Source organism: Phodopus roborovskii, unplaced genomic scaffold, assembly GCF_943737965.1.
Source record: "Phodopus roborovskii unplaced genomic scaffold, PHOROB, whole genome shotgun sequence".
Lineage (NCBI taxonomy): Eukaryota > Metazoa > Chordata > Mammalia > Rodentia > Cricetidae > Phodopus > Phodopus roborovskii.
The window spans coordinates 4,622,632-4,639,759 of record NW_026126566.1 but is presented as its reverse complement, the minus strand read 5'-3'; the positions used below and the strand labels follow the sequence as shown (position 1 = coordinate 4,639,759).

Below are 17,128 nucleotides of genomic sequence, written 5' to 3'. Positions count from 1 at the left end.
TGTACTTTACAACTAACAGTGATTCCACTTTCTGCCATTGTCTCCACCCTCCAGCCTCTAGCTTTACTGAATGAAATAAACATTGTTTTCTATTCACTGATGTACACTGTGCCTCGTCAACAATGAAGGCTATTTGTTAACACTGGTCTTCCTAATCAGAAAAATGAGCTTATTGGTGTTATGAGGGTTTTAAAGCTACTTTCCATTATCATGTACTGTGGCCTAATACTTTTTTAATGTGTCAAATAAGTATCCTTAGGAATAATGAAACTTTTAAATGAAATTGTGCTTGAAGCAAAACTTCTTTCATGAAAAGAATGATCTATTCAACCAACTACAAAGTTCTATAAAGTTTCTTTAGAACATAATCTTACTTCCTTTTGGTACTGCTACATATCCAACATACCAGGATTCAGGGTTTTCCTTCTTCCTAATACTTAACTAGAAGGCATGCTTAACAATATTCACAGTGTCAACACTAGGAAGGAAAGGAGAAAACATACGGGGAAGGAAAGGGGAAGACAAAAAAGGAAGGGGCTATAAAAAAAAAAGTGACAGAAAATGGTGAGGATGAGAATAAAAGAAAGATAAAAGTGCACATGAACTACTAAAGGATTATTCATCATCATGAACATCAATCACCACAGGACTTGGAATATTGTTTTGTTAAAGAGAAGGTGCATGTGCTTGGCTTACAAGTCTCAACAGGTTGCTAACATGAAGAACATGAAAAGATCAGCAGAATTTGCAAATTTAGAAAACGAAGTTCTGTGTTGAACTCAGAACTGTAAGACAAGATATCTTAACTATAGGAGGATCCATGAAGATCTTTATAACAAGAAAAGATAACAGGCAATTCTCTAAACCCTGGCAAGCAATTTAATTTGTCTAAAGAGAATTCAAACCAGATTTATGAGGATTTTCCACCACCTAGTTGCAATAATGGGTAAGTACAGTCAGTGAAACAAATCCAGTCACTGTCTTCATGAAATTTACCAATGGCGTGAAGCACCCAGATCTGGAATGTGGAAGGCCCCAAGAAAAGGGTCTAAGAAACAGATTTTAAGGTGAAATCTAATGGACGGCTGAGTATCTAACAAGGGTGGGGCAAGGAAGAGAAAGAATTACTCTAAAATGGGCATTGGTGTTGCACTCCTTTAATCCCAGCATTTGGGAGGCAGAGGCAAGCGGATCTCTGTGAGTTTGAGACCAGCCTGGTCTACAGAGTGAGTTCCAGGACAGCCCCCAAAGCCACAGAGAATCCGTCTTGAAAAAAACCAAAAAGAATCTCTAGGCAGGAAAAACAGTATGTGTAAGGGCCCAACAAGGAGGTTCCATCAACTGAAGCTGAACAATGAGCAGATAAGGATGTTAGGAAGAGCAGTACAGTTAGAGGCACACTATAGAAAGAGTGTGACTGCAATGTGCAGAATGGCTTATAACTGGAAGTAGTACAAAATATGCAGAACCAGAAAGACAATGGTGCCTTGCCTCATGATGAGAAATAGCAATTTTATATGTTCACACACACACACACACACACACACACACACACACACACACACAGTTTTTGAGACAGGGTCTCACTATGCATCTCTGATAGACTTGAAACTCCCTATGTAGACCAGGCAGGCCTTGAACTCATTGAGCTCAACACCTATCTGCCTCCCAAGCACTGGGATTACAGGTATGTGCCACCATGCCTGGCCCAAGATATACTCAAGAAATAGGATTAAAGTGCTCAGTTACTACATGTAGGAGATACCAATGCAATCATGGATGATTTTCCTAAGATTTTGATTGAAGCCACTGGGTTATCAGAATCCCAAAAAGAACCCTAGAAGAGACAGCTTTGGGAATGGAGGTAACAAATTCCATCTGTGACAGCTCAGCTAGAAACGTCTAGAATACCAAATAAAGGAAGATGTCAGATAAGCGGTATGAAAACATATCCAAGGGTTTGGTGGTAGTTTGCCTAGCACACATAAAACTTAGGAGGGAAAAGTTAGATCAAGACATGAATCAGAAAAACACCACAGTAGATGGAACCCTAAGAATAGATGATAAAGCACAGGGACAAAGAACAGAAGTTGAAGGCCTAGCTTCAATGAGTGCCAGTATTTTGTATACTGAGTAAAGGAGGAGGTGTCAGCAACATAACTGATATTTTGATGCAAGATACTGACTAGGAGTCACTGAAGACTGTGGCTCAGGGTACCAATGAGATGCTCAAGATGTACAGCACTGTGAAGCAGGGCCTCGAGAACAAGGCAAAACACACTATGCTCGGTTTTTGCATAAAGTCTTGCCTAGTGTAGGATCTGCATTACTGCCTAACAAAGATAACATGGTCTAAAGAAGGTGCTAAGAAGGCCTTCAATTGTCAGAGAACTCTTATATATCTCAAAATATCAATTTTTAGGATTTGATTTTAAAGAAAGATTAAAGTCTTTCAACAGTTCTATAAGAACTATGACTGATGAAAAAATTATAAAACTTGAAATTTAGTTAAGAGATCCCTTTATAATTTCAGGCAAGTAAAAAGAAAAAAACAGTGAATTCTGATGCAAATTCATAACTGGCAAAATAAAAAACTGATTGCCCTATGAAAAATGAGTATGTTTCAATACAAAGGTGAGTATATCCTTCTGTATTTTGGGGGTCTGTTAGGAAACAGTGGTCTAGATGAGCTTTATTATTAATATGATGTTTCATTATGTTACAGATAAGGAAGATTCAGCTGCTTCAAATGGTATTAGCAGAACCCATACTTTAGCCTCTTAGTTAAACTAAAAGAAGATAATAAGATACTTAATTTTTAAAAGTATGGTATTTTTTTTAATCATATAGCCTACATAGCCATCATTAGTATGAGATGTCCTATTCTAAAATGAATACTAGGGTCCACATCAATATTCTGTAGACTGATTATTTCAGTTTCACAGTCATAAGCACCACTTGGGCTGTTTATTTAATGGGATTCCTGGTGTTCTACTCTGGGGAGACTATTTGCTACAGGGCTGGAAAATCTATCTGGCCTGGCAAGTACCTTTGCTGACTGTTACGATCTAGAAATCTTGTGAATATTAATGTAAATAAATTATGTTTTTACTGGAAGTCAGGGAATGTCTTAATCATTTGAAAACTCCAGGTGTAGCAAACTTTCTGGGACAGGCTAGGGAACTAACAAATATACATCTCCAACACTATAATCTGAAAGTTTTGGTACTAACAGGTGTAAACTTAAAACTCTGATAGTGGTAGATCCTCACATACATACAAGTGACAGTGCTCAATGACTAGGTTTAAGAATTCTCCTCTCATCTAATTGGGACTGGTACCTTCTTGCTCCTTACTTCCAGATCCCTGTGCTGTCTCATACTCTCCCTGTGACTCACAAACTTTAACTCTTCTTTTGCCCCAGTGCAAATCTGAAGGCGAGGAGTGAGAGGAAGGTAACCCCTGTGGCTATGTCCCCAGTCACACCCCCAGAGGCCCCATCCTGCTCCTCACCTGAAAGCCCCTGACCTAGCTCCTGTGATGAAATGCCCCGGGTAGCCTTCCTACCTGAAGAAGAAGAGGAACAAATACTGAGTCTAAGTTTTATTCTGAAATTCAGATAATTAATGTGTCAGTCCTAGTCTATAGTCCACTGGAACACATGAACACTTACAGTATCTTAACACTGAGTTCTCCTGTTGTTTTATCCCTTTTTTATAATTATTGACATTAAGAAAATAAATTCACAAATGCTGGGATTAAACTGAAATGGGGAAAACTCCTAAGAGTAAATGAGGTTTCACAGGACACTGGAAAGAGGATCAGATGGGCCTGTGGGAAGAAAAGCATAGCTGGAAAGCAGGCCTCAAATCACAGAGCAGAGTCCTCCAAAGGGCTGACCCTGAAGGAGACACACTTGCTTTCTGCAGTGCAGTTTGGATTTAAGAGTCTCATAACTTTACCACTTTTACAGTAAATGATGATTAACAATGATGAGGGTGGGAAGAATACAATGCAGGGGCTGGAATGCAATGTAACATAAATAGCACAAAAGCATGGGCATACCTATTCCAAGACAGAAACTCAGTGTATAGTTCTTGCATGTGGCATGTGTACAATAAATCAAGAAATTAAAGAAAAACCATTCACAAAAAAAATGGATGCTCAGTGGTTCCACAGGGTTTAGGGGATATGATATTATGTACCTAAAGGAGTAATTTTTTCAAAATTAATGAAATGTTTCTAAGTTCAATTAGAACATGTCTTTCTACATATACTAGTTTCAACCATAGTAAAAATACAGTAAAATGCCAATAGTCATTAAGATAAATCAAAATCTTAATTAACTTCTTCCTGGTGTTCATCTAAAATGACTAACAGATTGTAAGAACGAGGACTGTCCTGTTGCATCCTACCCCCAGCCCTGACAGGGTTTCTCTGTGTAGCCCTGGCTGTCCTGGAACTCACTTCGAAGACCAGGCTGTCCTTAAACTCATAGATCTACCTGCCTCTGCCTCCCAAGTCCTGGGATTAAAGGGGTACGTCATCACTGCCTGACTAAGAACAATGATGTTTTCACGAATAATTCAAATTGTCCTCTTCTTACCCGTCTACATTTATAACAATGAATGTCCTTTGTTGTTTTAAAATTCAGCAGCATTCATTCATGGCATTAAGAACCCTTTTTGTCTTACCAAGTTCATTCATAGCATGTCTATGCTCTTCATCAAATGAAAGTTTCATTAGAACACACACAGCAGGACAGATCTGATGTTCAACAGGAGCTGGCACTGAAAAATAAAATTACCTAAGCCGTAACACTTCGTTATCTTAGAAGCAATGTTATTACACGTCTAGAAATGACAGGGTTATTAATATGTCCCTACTGTACAGAAGCTTAGGACATCAACAACTACTTGCTGAATGATGGATGAACACCACAGCTGTAGAACAGCAACTGCATCAAGCATTGTACTTGGTTCCACGTCATGTTCACCACTTGCCAGCCTCAACAAGCCTGTCAGACTAGGCTTCTCATAGAGTTTGCTACAGCTCATCTGTGTAATCATTTTAAATGATGACCACATGAAAGGATAAACATACTTGGGTATAACAATGTTGGATTTTGTTCTTAATTTCACTGTAAACAACCATAAAGGTTATGGTCGCATAAAATGTGATAACTAGCAGAAAGTTTCCTATACAGATACATGTTAAAAATTTAAAGAAAAGGGTATCCCAGAAAATGCACTTACATCTTTAATATTATATACAAAGTCTCAAGTCAATATCTGACATGAAGCATTTTTAAAATATTTTTTCAGAAGCAATAATATGACTTATTAAGTAATTGTGAACACCTTTCCATCAAGAAAGGAATGGTCTCCAAACAAAGTGTCTATCTATTAGCTCTCACTCCAAGGCTCCCTAAGTGGATTAAAAAAAATCATCCCTGCTCTTTTTCCTATACATTTTTAAGATTTGAAATAATCTTTATGTTAAGCTTAGAAAAAATTCTGCTATATAGGTTCAAGGACATATGAACATGTTTTTAGCTTAAGCCTCGGTTTCATTTATCAATGAAGACCATCCATTTCCTTTTCTTCTACTTCATAAATGCTACTACTATAAGGATCAAGAAACAACAGGTAGAGTGTGTCCAGTGATTGCTGATATGAAAATGTAAAAGATTATGGCTTGGCTGCTGAAGAACCTTATGTAAAATTACTTTCCTGAGCTTCATTCAAAAGGCAACTTAATTACTCACATTGATTTTAGCTCTACTAAGTAATTTTTCTTTTTGTGGTTGTCTGCAACAGGTCTTATGACATAGGCTGACTTTGAACTCCTTATCCTCTTGTCTCCATCTCCCAAATGCCAAGATTACACAGATGAGTTATCAAAGCAGGTAGCTCTAAGTTTTAATTACAAATTTCTTCTTGAAAGGTTCTAGCAGGGAACTGCTGCTACTCAAACACTCCTGACTGAACGATGGTCCTCATCTTCTGGAGAAGGCTATCCTCTTCAACTGTGTACTCAGTTTGGGAGAGCAATGAATCAGTAAGGGAGGAATAGAAGACCTGCCCAGCCGGCTCACTCTCACATCTGACTCGCTTGTTCTGTTTTCATCACACAGGAGTGCACATAACATTTTCCATTGTTAAAAGTTTTAAGGAAATGCAGATTTTAGCCTTTAATGTGTTAGCAGGGTTAGCTAGCTAATACAAATCCCTCTATTCATAAAGACAGTTTATAAAGAGTTTCTAACCTATAACTTACATATGCTTTGAAACATGCACTGTGATGTACACTACAGAGAACAAACATACTTGGATTTTTGTCCTGGTCCATGCCTTGTTCATGGGCTTCCTGCCACTCCCAACAGGTTTCACAGTAAGCTCGTATCTGTTCCAAAAGATGAAGGACTCGGATTTCACGCCTGCCTCTCTTGTCATCAGGCTGTGAGTGAATGATGTTGTGGAGGGCTGCACTGGCCCTGGCCCGAGCCTCTTTACTGCCCCGGGAATTTCCCAACAATACAGAGTCTTTGTCATTGCCATGTAAAAGCTGGATGAGGAGAGGAAGACATCCAGACTGTCGCATGGATATACAGCTGTCTTGGGAGCTAGACATAGCTAGCAAAGTTCGTGACATATCGTCCTTATCATGAGTACCAAGCATTGACAACAATGAATACACCATTTCCACCTGTGGGCCAAATGAGTTTAGAAACAAAATTATCACTTTAATACCCAAAAGTCAGATAAAATGAAGTGATGAATGGGACTATTTACTAAATTCATTAAAAATTAAAACAAAACAAAAAATCTTTTCTGGATGAAGTGATGAGTGCTATTTCAAAATAACATTCACAGTTGGTTTATGTGAATAAATAATAATAATATTGCAGACTGTTGAAAAAAGTAGTACTGAAATTGCTATTTGCCTGCATTAGCTAAAGCTGCTTACTATAAGTGAAAATAACTAATGTTTTCTTTCTTTCACACACTCATTCATTCACATTCTCTCTCTCTCTTTCTCTCTCTGGAATGTGTTTAAATTCTTCATATAATTTAAAACTTCATTTTACTTTTAAGCAATAGAAAACATTTAGCAACAATTACAATCTACTAAATACTAAATCTCTTCAATCATTACATTTCATCAGGATTATAATTACAGCATTTAGACTTATATGATCTATTATCATATAAAATTATTTTGTCATAAAATAGAGAGTAGTAAAGACAAGGTATGTCATCATTTTCTTTAAAAGCAACTGGTAAACATTAGTTGCTTTGACAATAATTGGAAGGATTAACTTAGAAGCAAATTAGAAATAGAAAAACAGCATCCAGTAAACATGGGTTGTTACCCTTCAATGTTGGAGGACAGACCATAAAAGAGAGGGTATTATATGAAGAATGCATCATCTGTGTAAGTCAGAGATCAACAAGGATCACCTGACTGTATCTTGAGACGTATTTTTGGTCTTGACAGTGGTATGTGAGTATTAGGGGCATCTTGTAGGTAGAGGCCAGGGGTGCTGCTTAACATCCTACAGTATAACAAAGAATGACTTAGCCCATGTGGCTGAGGTTGCAAATGCTGCTCTGAATGTGTAAACACAGTTTCCAGTGGTGCTTGCTAATTCTATGATGGCAGTGACAGGACTGTGGATAATGTGTTTTCATCAGACCTAGGTTCAAAGTTTGGCTCTATCACTGTATGCAAGCTATGCGGTACTAGTTAATTTGGTTTCTCTTGAGCATCAGTTTCTAAACTGCAAAATGGAGGGATTTATATGACATAGAAAACTATATAAAATAACAGTCCGCATACAAAATATATAGAAATGCACCCTGACTGCCAATGTCCATATGCCAAGAGTCAATACTGTGTTGATGTTAAATCAATCTGGTCAGCTCCAGACTCTAACAGCTCAGAGCATCTTCCTTTTCAATTTCTTCCTCAGCAGGATAAGAAAACAAGTGTTTGAGAGAATTGGCAATAATGTAGAGGCACAGTTCTGAGAGGTTCTATGATGGATTACCACTTATTACTCAAATTCATTTCTTTAATATTTAACTGTTTCTTCTTCTTAATAAATTGAGCTCAGAGCCCTGGGCATGCTAGGCAAGCATTCTACCAATGATTTATATCCCCAGCCCTAAAATTCATTTCTTAAATTAATGTTAGCTGCTTAAGCATTTCCTAAGCATTGCCATACTATTAGAAGAGGATTTGGGTATACTATGAAAACAAAGTACTTCTTCAGTTCTGACAGAAAGCAGATTGCTCAGAATTCCATCTCAGTAAAATGCTAAAGTGATTCTCTTCTCACATATTTTTCCCAATCTTAAAATATTTGCTGCACTGGCTAACACCCAATTTCTATGATTTTTATATCCATTTCAATGAATACTCATTAACTATCTACTATTTGCAGATACTGTGAGAAGCTGAAGACAGAGAAAAGCAATCTGTTTTCTAAGAGGGCGCTTGTTTCATGACAACTGGTAATAAGAGAGACAAAGGAGGCAAATGGCTATGAGGACTCTAGGAACTAAGAAAATGTCTTTTGGAGACGCAGAGCTTAGAGTCCTGAGCTGTGGAAGGAAGGTGACAGCCTTTCATGGTGTGGCAGAAAGTGTGTGCCACCACAGGCATGGCACAGAAGTGGAAAGTGGGGCTGGAGGGATGGCTCAGTGGTTAAAGCTGTCTGCTCTTCCATAGGTCCTGAGACCAATTCCCAACAACCACCTGTAATGAAATCTGGTGCCGTCTTCTGGCCTGCAGGGACTCAAGTAGGCAGAACACGGCATACATAATAAATAAATAAATAAATAAATAACTAAATCTTAAAAAAAAAAAAAAAAAAAAAAGTGGAAAGGCAGGGGGAAAGGCACAGGGGTGTTGAAGAAGTCAGTTTGGCTGGAGCTTAAGATGCTTCCAGATGAATGGACAATGAACTAAAAAAAGAAATTAACAGGCACTTAATTGGGGAGTTTTTGAAATTCTCATTTCCTCTTGTTTCTTTGTATAAAAACATTCCCATGCCCCCGGTTAATATGAGTCAGATCTCTGAAAATGTCCATGAAGACCATCTTAGCAAAGTATTCCTAGCCTTGGCAACAGAGTTTTCAATCTGCGGTTACCTTGGTCCCCAGATGACTTGTCAGCCTTCGAGGAGCAGAGTGTGTGCTGCTAGAACTCAAAACACTGGCTGTTTCATGATCCACTCGTGTAGCTGAACTCTAGAAATAAGCAAGTTACAGGCAGTATAATTTAGATTACAAATAACAGACAACTCCTAAGCTCTCACAGTTTAGAAAGGGCTCATTGAAATTCTACCAGGGAAAGAGTAAAAAGTAAATAATTGCAGTGTAACATAACCACAGCAGCACCACAGCAGAAGTCTGCATAAAATCCCAAAGGAAAACAGAGCGAGGCTATGACCCGCTGTAGACTGTGAAAACTGCATTCAATAATGATGAAGGCAGATTTAACGTGGACATAGGTTGGAGTGCATAATTACTGGGGGAGGGGAGCTTTAAAAGATGTTATAGTCAAGCTGTAGAGTTGCTGAACTTTAGGTGGCAGAATGGCAAATTCAGAATTATATTTTAAAAAACAAAGGACAGGATAGAAAAATTACAGGTGACTAAGAGGTTAGAACAGATTTTAGATATAAACCAAATTCATGGCCCTTATCTACACTCAAAGTCAAATAAAATATGATAAACACATTTATGAAACAATAGCATCTGGAAACAATAGCATCTGGGTAGGTGGTGATGCATGCCTATGCTCCCAAACCAAGAAGGCAGTGAGTTCAAGACCAGCCTAGTCTACTGAGTGAGTTCCGAGACAGCCAGAGCTGTTCACAGAGAAACCCTGTTTCAAAAAACCAAACCAAACCAAACCAAACCAAACCAAAAAAGTCAAATGAATCATGATAGGCTACCCAATGCTATGACGGAACCATTTGATTCTTTGGGGAATATAATAATGACATCAGACATGCATTTTGAAAAGCAATCTTAGCTTGGAAATGGACAGTAAAATATTTATGGGACAAATGATGGAATATTCTTCAGAAAGAAAATGGGTAGTTAAAGTGGGTGTGGTCTATATGGATCTATTACTCTGCCTTTGAGCCATCTAGAATTGCCCACCCCTGTCTTTTTCCAATAGTCCTTCCTTCCCAACTTGTATTTGAACTTCATCATTACCTACAGGTGTTATCAAAGACCTTCAAACAGACAAGCTGAGACCCCATTAAGGAAGGGATTCTATATAAACAACCAGGGACTAGGCCAAGTAATTTACTTCTAGCCTTTCCTACCACTTAACTTTCTGAGGAAATAAACACAGATCAAGAAATACTCTCCCAAGAAATACTCTCCCACAGATGAGATAGATGGAAGCAGCTCCCCATTCCCTGCCACCCTATACCCTGTACCCTGTACCCTTGACCAGGAGTACAGTTGGGAACAGATTTGGGAACTGGAAAAATACTTCAAGATGGAGCCATACCCAGACCTTGAGGCTTGAAGGGTTCTGGCCACCAGACTCAACCCAAAGGATAAACAAGTAGAGACTTGGTTCATCTAGTGTTCCTTGGAGGAGGATGCACCCTCACTTTGCTTGGCTACAGCAGTCTGCTTGCCATAACACCCTTCTGTGCTTCCCACAAAGCCCATTGCTTCCGGACACCCAGCTGCCAGCCTCATTCCCATGAATTCCTGGGAGTCCTCAACCAGCTGTAAGCACTGTTGCTGACTCTCCCATCCAGAGTTTGTATCCCCACAGAGCCACTCCCAACATGTAGTAAAAGCCCCCTGCTGACTCCTGATTGCACTGAACTCACCAAAGCACTAGAGGCTTTCCAGAGATTTGGGGATTCATCCGTCAACACGTGGGTGCCAAGATAGATAGCACTGGACAAAAATGGCATGGCAGGTGACAAATCATGCAGAGTATGAGTTTCTAATGGGGTCTCCGTAGATCCTGCAGGGCCACACCCCACAGGGTCCCATCTCAATGATTTCTGTCTCTCCCGGCTGGGTTGTAGCTCCAATTCTTTTAACCCTACCCACCCCAAGGTTGCCTGCACTCTAGGCTGGCTATCAACTCAATATGTTCTTGCCTCCAATTCCCAAGGGCTGGGTACAGGTCTCTATAAGAGTATTTTCTTGTTTTATTTGATTTTTTTTTTTTCCTGCCTACTAGTTCTTCTCAAATTGTTTCTTATGGACCTGTTTCTGGTTTTAGATCTGGAAGTGGCAGATTGATGAAATTATTGATAAATAAAATGACTTAAAAACAAAAAGAAAAACAAGAAATATTCTTCCTAACAAGGATATCAGTTCTCCTTTACAACCACTAGTCATCACTCAAATATTTAACCGTCAACTATTTACCAGGGATGTGGTACATAAACATGAACTAGATAGAAATTTATTTGTTTGTTTTTTTGTTTTGAGACAGGGTTTCAGTTTGTAGCTCTGGCTGTCCTGGAACTCACAGATATCGCTGTCTGCCTCATTTCCCACCACTGACTGGCAGATCTTGACTTTTTAAAGGTGAAGCTCCTCCCTAAAGACTACCTTTCATAGATGTTATACAAGCTGATAAGGAAGAGAGCAACCAGTAGTTGCTGTGATGCCTATGAACTATAACAAAACCCAGCATAGTAAGGGAGCTAGGAGGTGGTGGTGCATACCTTTAATCCTAGCACTCAGAAGGCAGAGGGAGGGGATCTCTATGAGTTCAAGACCAGTCTTGTCTACAGAGTGAGTTTCAGGACAGCCAGAGATACACAGAGGAAAAACAAAACACAACAAAAGATAGCCCTAAGGGTGCACAGTGGCACTCATGGCTTGGTGGTAACCAACAGTTGCCTAACTGGACTTAATTAAGGCTTACTAAACAGGAGGGAAATGAAATCATGCTTGGAACTGGAAACCTACCAGCTACCCAGGGCAAGAGAGATCCTGGCTCTTAAAGGAGACTATCTATTACCAATAATTTGTTAAACCAGCATACTTCCTAACTGAACTCTAGATACTCATTCTCACACCTGCAGATCAGTGTCCCTCATCCTTCATCAAAGAAGCTTTTCTTTGAAATAGATGAAGACCATTTCAAAACAGTCAAAATGCCCAGAAAAACTGATTGTGTGGTGCTAGCTCCAGCAGATACATCTAAAATACAACTCTTGTCTCTAAAGCACGAGGAACACCTAGAAGAGGGACCGAAAAATTGTAAAAGCCAGAGGACCAGGATATCTGTTGTGACACTGTGTCTCTTAGAAATGAGAGGGAAGCTTCAGTCATGATTCACACTATGGCTGCCTAAATGAGATCTGAGCAAGGACAACATGAATAGACATGCTAGTGTGGAAGGGGTATAGCTAATGGGTGGGGCGAGGAGGAGGCGTGCCTAGATAAAGAACTACAGTCAACTAAAAATGCTGACCGCAAGAATAAGTCTCAGGGATGAGTTCCTTAACTGGTTATCTAATACCAAGTGGTCAGCCCTGCAGTCATGTACATTCAAGCAACGCTAAACAGACTGAGCAGGTTCTGTTTATACACTTATGTGTTATATATGCATATATATGTAATAATAACAAGAAAAAGAGGTCATGACAGGCACAGATAGTTGAATTCTGGAGGATCTGAAAGGTGGAAATCAAAGAGGGAAAATGATATAATTATATTTTAATTTTAAAAAGGTAAAAATGAAAATAATTTCACCTGTAGATATTTTAATTAAATAATTAAATTTACATGTATGGGTATGTTGTGAAATATTAGTTTAAGATGTGTTATATTTGCTTATGCTGTGGAATATTTGTTTAATGATACAAAGATGGGTTGCATTCTTTTATGTTACAATTGTTTAACTCTGTAAAGCTATGTTATTCTGCCTGCTTAAAACACCTGATTGGTCTAGCAAAGGGCTGAACAGCCAATAGCTAGGCAGGATAGAGAAACAGACAGGGCTGACAGGCAGAGAGAATAAATAAGAGGAGAAATCTAGGAGAGAGAGAGAGAGGACCAAGAAAAGGAGAGAGAGGAGAATGCCAGGGTCTAGCCACCCAGCTGCCCAGCCAGCCATGAGTAAGAAGGGGAATAGGAATAAGATATATAGAATAAAGAAAGGTAGAAAGTCCAGAGGCAAAACATAGTTAAAGAGATACAGGATGATTTAAATTAGAAAAGCTGGCTAGAAACAAGCCAAGCTAAGGCCAGGCATCATAAGTAAGAACTTTGGAGCTTACTGGCAGACCCCCAAGAGTAAAAAGCAAAAACCAACCAACCAAACAACAACAACAACAACAACAACAAAACAAACCAACTGCATGAGTTTTTGTCTGCATGTGTTCCACGAGTGCTGGGTGTCCTTGGAAGGCAGAAGAGGACACTGGATCCCCTGGGAGATTGGCCAGTGCTGTTAACTGCTGAGCCATCTCTCCAGCACCTGGCTGTGACTTCTGTTGTCTGAGAATCTTGTTCAGAAGAACTGACATTCTTCTGAAACATACTGATCCTTCTTTTGTGGTTTTCCCACCCACTCCACCATAAAAATTTCCTTCTAATCTTTTTATATTTTCAACAGTCTCCATTTCTGACACTCAATATAATCAATTTAGGGTAGGTTTTTATGTAATATCAGAAAGATCTAATTAGTAAAGACAGCTCCTACCAGATGAGTAATACCTTTAAAGTACACAGTAATTGGAATACGATCTGAAGCCTGAACAACTAATTGTCAAATGAAACTGAGCTCTTCTTCCTTCTACACTGTAGGAAGAGGGTCTCAAAAACAGAGCTCAACCTTCTCTTTAATTCTCATTATTTTATCCTAATCACCATTAAACAATTTTTCTGTATAGTGCTAACTAGTGATTCAGAATGGAGTATCTGCTTTAGCTTAGTAAAAGCAAATACTTTAAGCTTTATATATTAATGAATTAATAGAATGGTCTCTTTTTTAAAGTATAAACAATACTATCAAAAGTAACCTAGAAAGACTAAACTAATCTTTTTTGTTGATAGTAGGAAAATTATCTTAAAAGTCAATTTAGTGAAATTTTATTTTTTAAATATTCATTTATAACATAAAAATGCCTGTTGGAAAAAATTTGAGAAATATAGGACACACCAATGAATGGAAAGCTATCATATTATTTCAATAAACCACTAAATGGAAATTGGTGGCAATTTGTACAGATGGTTAAAAAATAACACACAGTAACAGCTAAATATGATAAAAGATGATAAAAGTATATAGCTTATTGTTTATATGCATCAGATTTGCCTTTTCCAGAAAGTTTAGATTTATTTCTAGATTTGTGTCATCTTGAAGTACCTCAGAAAGTAAAAACTCTTAACAGCCTTTGTGATCATTACAAACCCAGAAACATGTTTGTGCTCAGAGCCTAGGAGTAAACAGAACCACGCCAATGCAGCCACCGTGTCAACAACATGGGACTAACCACTCTCCAAATCTATGACACCAGGCTCAGAGACCAACATAGAAACATGATTTGGAGTATAAGAATGTCCCAGCAAACACAGAAAGTGCATTTATATGCAATAAGGAGAAACAATAGTACTTAAGACCCTGAATGTGTGTAGAGACACACACTCTAAGGAAATGGACAGCACTGTGGGCCATTCCCATCATCACACTCCTGTTTTTTCATACCGAGTCAATCTGAAGTATGTCAGAACAGTTCGTACCTGGCCACTACCAGAAGTCGCCATGCTGCTTTCTGCCACTCCTTGACCTTCATGCTGCCGTTCAGCTTCATGGGAGGCAGCTTCATGCTTGCTCTGGGATGACCTCTGTTAACATGGAGTTAGCGTCATTATGCACACAATGGTGTATGCCTTTATAGCTCACAGCTTATTTCCTACTTCCAAACTCTTAACGAATCAATTATACAGGCCGACAAAAGCACAGAAGTGCACGCCACACTTCCAACCTCCAGCATGGCTTGCACGCGAGTGATGACTACCCAGTAAGAGGGGAGGGAAGCGTTCCCCTGAGCATTTGAGCTGCATAAGACAAAGGATCGTCTGAGGCCCCTCCAGAAACACCATCCTCCAACAGATGTGCTCCTCTCACCATCAGGAATACAATCCGATTAGAGGAAATAACTGTCCCTTTCTGCAAGGTCACATGATTGTGGCATTTAATGGAACTGCAAATACGGCAGTTAAACAAATACCTAAGCCTACAAATAGCTCCTGTGTAGGCTATTTTTACAGAGAATATGTGTACATTTCCTACTAATGTCATGTGAAGCCAAATGACCAGCTCTTTGAAATGATAAATAAAACAGAAAACTCTGCTAATGTAGCCACCATCTGTTGTATGAAATAAAAGTGGCACATTATACCCAATAAACATAGTCATTTCAAAACAGATAATAAAGTGGTTGCTTTTGTAAAACAGCATCACAGATTAAAGAAATAAAATAATCTACCACCATCTTTTACAGAAATTCTTACTTGCTTGCTTTCGGAAAATGCTACTCTAATATAAACACTATGCTTTAGAGATCATGATAGTTTAAAATTCCAGAGAATTTTAAGCCTTCCTAGACTACTTAAAAATATGACTTAAAAAATAACTTTACATGTACCTTTTTCATCATAAACTAGGAACAGTTCTAGCTAAGCAGAAGAGAAGCAACTTAGTAATTCAGAAGCAGAAGACCAAAATCAACCAGAGTAGAAATACAGTCAGCCTACGACAAAACAAGTCAAAAACGATGGTGACCACAAAGACATGGCAGTAATGCACGTGAAAATGTCAATGTCGTTGCAGAACCAAACATTACTATCTGCTTGTCCTAGACACTGGGGAGTACAGTGCTACTAAAACTAGCCACTGTTCAATCTGCTTTCTGAGCTAAGTCTAGTTGGACAGACACACTGTCAAATAATGAAAGCAGCCACAATAGAGTCAGCACTTTGACAAGTGCTATAAAGGAAAGCTGTGAGCTGGAGGAAAGCTGTGAGCTGGAGGAAGGGTAGCATAGCAGGGCTTTCAGGCTGTGCCACTGGAACTAAGAGCCGACAACAAGGAGAAGGCACAGTCTAGGTAGGTCAGGATCACATGCAGATGAGCTGGAGCAGGAGAAGTGTGACCTCTTGTGACGTATCAAAAGCTTACAATATTGCTGAAGTACCACAAGTCATTGGTGAGCAGAATTAAAGTGGGTATGAGCACTGGCTTCCAGAGGACAAGTCACAGTTTCAGCATCCACATGGCGGCTTAGGGCTGTCTGTAACTCTAGGTCTAGGGGATCTGATGACCTCTTCTGACTTCCATTGACACCAGACACACATGTGGTGCACAGATACACAAGCAGGCAAAGACACTCATGTACATGAAATAATTTAAGCTGGGTGTTGGTGTCACATGCCTTTAATCCCAGAACTCGGGAGGCAGAGGCTGTCAGATCTCTGTGCTTTCCAGGCCAGCTTGGTGTACAAAGCAAGTTCCAGGATAGCCAGGCTACACAGAGAAACCTTTTTTCAAAAAACCAAAACCAAATTTAATTGTTTTTTTTTTTAATTACTATTTTGTTGGATTTGCCTTTTCTAAGTTATTCTGAGGCTACCACACGATTGTCTTCTCTTTATCTATTTATTTAGACAGCCTCATGTAACCTAGGCTGGTCTCAAACTTGCTTTGTAGCTGAGGATGCCTTGAACTTCTGATCCTCTTGTCTCTATCTCAAGAGTGCTGGGATAACAGGTATGTGCCACTATGCCTGTAAAAACCCTGTGTGGTGCTGGGGTGAAAGGCAGAGATCTGTGCATGAGAGGTCGGCACTCTACCAGCATGCCCATCTGCTGCCTCACATGGCCAACACCAACACTAACAAGTGTTTAGTGCCTTATGTAGTGGTTAGGAGGTTAACAGAGTGATGTTAGTAAGGAGGCTGATACTTCAAAAAAGTCGAGATATAAGATGTATCTTACATCTTATAGGGAAACATCTGAGGATTTGGTGCTAGACTAGTTATTGTGATGGTAATCTTGGTTAACTTGAAGGAACATACTCCTGGGTATGTATGAGAGGGTGTTTCCAAAGATGT

General features: G+C 39.1%; 2 protein-coding genes across 17 annotated transcripts in view; one reads left to right on the top strand and one right to left on the bottom strand.

Moving 5' to 3' along the window:
• Stard4 (StAR related lipid transfer domain containing 4) overlaps positions 1 to 17,128 on the top strand; it is a 1,044,307-nt gene that overhangs the window by 98,680 nt on the left and 928,499 nt on the right. The gene's annotated exons all lie outside the window — the stretch shown is intronic.
• Positions 1 to 17,128, bottom strand: part of Apc (APC regulator of WNT signaling pathway) — a 96,218-nt gene that overhangs the window by 15,128 nt on the left and 63,962 nt on the right. For 4 of the 16 annotated variants that reach the window (XM_051202322.1, XM_051202324.1, XM_051202327.1 and 1 more), the window contains 5 exons: positions 14,757 to 14,861; positions 9,159 to 9,257; positions 6,330 to 6,708; positions 4,695 to 4,790; positions 3,514 to 3,567 (listed from right to left, as the gene is read on the bottom strand). In XM_051202322.1, coding sequence (XP_051058279.1) covers positions 3,514 to 3,567; positions 4,695 to 4,790; positions 6,330 to 6,708; positions 9,159 to 9,257; positions 14,757 to 14,861 — 733 coding nt within the window. The remainder of the gene's footprint in view (positions 1 to 3,513; positions 3,568 to 4,694; positions 4,791 to 6,329; positions 6,709 to 9,158; positions 9,258 to 14,756; positions 14,862 to 17,128) is intronic. The other 12 variants (XM_051202333.1, XM_051202334.1, XM_051202325.1 and 9 more) reach the window with 7 other exon arrangements.